We start from the raw sequence: 3,511 nt of genomic DNA on the forward strand, positions 1-3,511 counted from the left end.
CTTCCACTTCTTCTGCTTGAATTTGGAAACTTCCAGTCCTTGGATCATTCCATACCACTTTCCACCAAAAAAGCTTTGCACAACATCACGCCCAAACTAGAATCTCCCAAGGTGAACGGATTTTCCTTTTCTGCAGGAAATGGATGGATTAACTACAAAGGCTAAAGGCAGCTGTAGCACACCCGATGAAACCGACGGCGACAGTACCAGAAAACCACGTCTACTAAACCTAATGAACTTGTGGAGCTTAGGGGGTCAATTTAATCGTCCTAGCCTACGTCCGATGATGGTCCACCCCGGACAACTTTTCACCATAAAAACGAACCCGCGGCTGATCTGATCTGGTATATGAAACCGCGGTGTGTCACTTGCATCCACCCATGTTCGTTCCCACAACGTAGGTTTGAGTCAACTCCATGAAACATAAGCAACCTAGACGTCCGTCTCGCCGGTAGAAACCCTGGTTGGAGGGAGGGGTGCGCCACCAACCACCACCATTCCCTTGCCCTGTTTTGCCAGCCATCACATCATCGGCAGTTTTGTCCTACGGCAGAGTGTCTAGGGCTCTAGGCCACCCGCACTCGACACTTATATAAAGGCCCGGCTAGCCGCTCCAGCATAGCATCCACCCAAGCCGAGCTCACCTTTTCCCTCACCCGAGAGCTCCCGGGAGGCGGCAAACTTTCTTGATCCTTCAATATTGTTACATACAAAACCTATCATTTCTTGCCATGGCCGCGAAATCTTGGAACCCGTTCTCGTGCTGCGTCGGCGGCGCCAGAGTAGCTGACAACGACGATCATTGCAAGCGGCGGATCGGGCGGAGGGGGAAAGGCTGCCCAAGGTCGTCGTCGAGGATGTCCTTCAAGAGCTTCAGCTCGTCGGGGACGCTGTCGCCGGAGGACCTGTCCATCACGCTGTCCGGCTCCAACCTGTACGCCTTCACCTACGCCGAGCTCCGCGCCGCGACCGGAAGCTTCTCCCGCGCCAACTACCTCGGCTGTGGTGGCTTCGGCCCAGTTTACAAGGGCGCCGTCGACGACAAGCTCCGCCCCGGGCTGGCCGCGCAGCCCGTCGCCGTCAAGTACCTCGACCTGGACTGCGGCACGCAGGGACACAAGGAGTGGCTGGTGAGTGCCAAACAGAGTGAAATGCACGCGCACGATCGCTGAACAGCTAGCTTATTATGTGGGTTGTTCTTTGTAGGCAGAGGTTTTCTTTCTTGGGCAACTGAGGCACAAGAACCTGGTGAAACTGATCGGCTACTGCTACGAGGACGAGCACCGGATGCTAGTCTACGAGTTCATGAGCGGCGAGAGCCTGGAGAAGCACCTCTTCAAGAGTGAGTTCTTCACTGTTTTCTGCCATCTGGTTCATCAGCGATGAGCTGTTCTTTGTCCCCTGAAGTTTTCTTTTCTCTAAGTCAAGAGGATAGCTGAGCTACACTCTGCCTTCCAAAAGAACAACACTTGCTCTTTTTAATACAGAGGAACTGTAGATATTTGGATATTTGGGTTAAAGAATTATTTTTCCTACCAACTTCCTAGTGCTTGAAAGTTACAACTCTTGGTCAACGTGGAGGAGACTGACCTGAATCGTTCTATCCCCTTTCAGGCATAAATGGCTCTCTCCCGTGGATGACAAGGATGAAGATCGCTGTCGGCGCAGCCAAGGGCCTTGCCTTTCTCCACGACGCAGAACTGCCCGTGATCTACCGCGACTTCAAGGCCTCCAACATATTGCTCGACTCGGTAAGCCTCCCGTAGCTTTAGACTTTTTGCAAAGAAAAGAAGCGGTTTTGAAAATGTCTCATTCATTTGGGAACTGTAGTGGTGGTTACTAACAAATGTGGTCGAAAAAGCTTCACACCTCTTATACATTGGAACTACCACGAAACTGACTGACAAGCAAAAAATAATTTGATGTCGAATCTAGATTTTGAACCTTTAACTTTTGACCAGTTGAACTATCCAAGATGCCATGAACTTTGTTGTGACCTGACTGATACTTTGAAGATTCTTGGGTGCATGACAAACTTGAGAAATCTTATGCTATGTCCTAGCTTCACCATATAAGTCAAGCTCACAGTAATACCCACGGAGTAGTAATTCACAAACTGTAGTGCAATTGTACTAATATTTTATATAATATATCTAGTTGGAGAAAATTTTCACCTATGTCTTTGTACGTCACTTCATGCTATTTTCCTTGACAAAGTTCCTACGCTTGCTATTTCAGGATTACAACACCAAGTTGTCCGACTTTGGGCTGGCCCAAGATGGGCCCCAAGGCGATGAGACACATGTGACAACACGTGTCCTGGGGACTCATGGTTATGCAGCGCCAGAATACATTATGACGGGCCACTTGACCGTCAAGAGTGATGTATATAGCTTTGGCGTAGTGCTCCTGGAGCTTCTCTCCGGGCTACGATCAGTGGATCGTTCACGACGGCTAAGGGAGCAGAACCTGGTGGATTGGGCTAGACCATACCTCAAGCACTCTGACAGATTGTACAAAGTCATGGACCCAGCTCTCGAGTGCCAATACTCATGCAAAGGTGCCGAGGTGGCAGCACTGGTGGCATACAAGTGTCTTAGCCAGAACCCAAAGTCTAGGCCCACCATGAGGGAGGTGGTCAAGGCCCTCGAGCCCATCCTCAGCATGCAAGACTTCTTTCCTGTGGGCCCATTTGTGTTCACAGTCATTGTGGAGGAGGACAAGGTCGTGGACATGAAGGTGGAGGTTGAGGAGAAGCACCAACACCATTGCCAGAACCATCAAGACAGGCACCGGCAGAAGTACCCTGACTCAGCAATCCATGCCGGCATTGTGCTCCGCGGCCGCGATGGGTTCATTACCGGGTACACTGGTGCGCAGCGGCAGCAACAAAGGTCATCAAGCTACCACCGGGAGAGAGGGGTACAAGACTAAGGTAGGGAAGTGTGTAGGACAATATGGTGTGCACATAGTATAGAGATGTGATACAATGTCACATCAGTTTGTTTCAGATTTGTGGATTGTGTTTCTTTTCTTCTTTTGTATTTTTGGAAAGGTCTCATGTGGCTTACGACCATCTTTCTCCTTGATAGTGACAACAGGGGTTAGATAAATATAGGGATGCAAAACGGTGTGACAAAAGTCTGTTTTTGATTTTCGCAAGGATTGTTCAAGATGTTGTGAATGGCCTAGTTAAAAGGGATGCTCAATGTTTCTTTCATTTACACTCTAGAATTTTGATCCAACAATTGTCCATTGTTCGCAAGTGAGATGAGTATTACTAGAAAAAATTGGCATGCATGCACGCCTTGGTAAAACTCCGCACAGGGAAATTGAAATGCAGATTATCATCTTATGCCGAGAGAGAGATGTCTTACGATTGACCACATTCAAATGCTTTGTGATTGTGTGAGCACTGAGGCCATCGTTGAAAAGAAGGATAAGTGGCAACACAAATGAATGCCCTATTGAAATAAAGAACATGGATTTATAGAGTCCTTGAGCCTATAAT

General features: G+C 48.6%; 1 protein-coding gene across 1 annotated transcript; it reads left to right on the forward strand.

The window, feature by feature from the left end:
* Positions 1-553: 553 nt before the first annotated feature.
* On the forward strand, positions 554-3,221 carry LOC125509319 (serine/threonine-protein kinase RIPK-like). The gene is made up of 4 exons (XM_048674268.1): positions 554-1,130; positions 1,207-1,342; positions 1,615-1,751; positions 2,239-3,221. The coding sequence occupies exons 1-4, from the start codon at positions 732-734 to the stop codon at positions 2,932-2,934; spliced, it is 1,368 nt and encodes a 455-aa protein (XP_048530225.1). The 5' UTR covers positions 554-731; the 3' UTR covers positions 2,935-3,221.
* Positions 3,222-3,511: the final 290 nt, after the last annotated feature.

The sequence above is a fragment of the Triticum urartu genome, chromosome 5, assembly GCF_003073215.2.
Source record: "Triticum urartu cultivar G1812 chromosome 5, Tu2.1, whole genome shotgun sequence".
In the NCBI taxonomy this organism is placed as follows: Eukaryota; Viridiplantae; Streptophyta; class Magnoliopsida; order Poales; family Poaceae; genus Triticum; species Triticum urartu.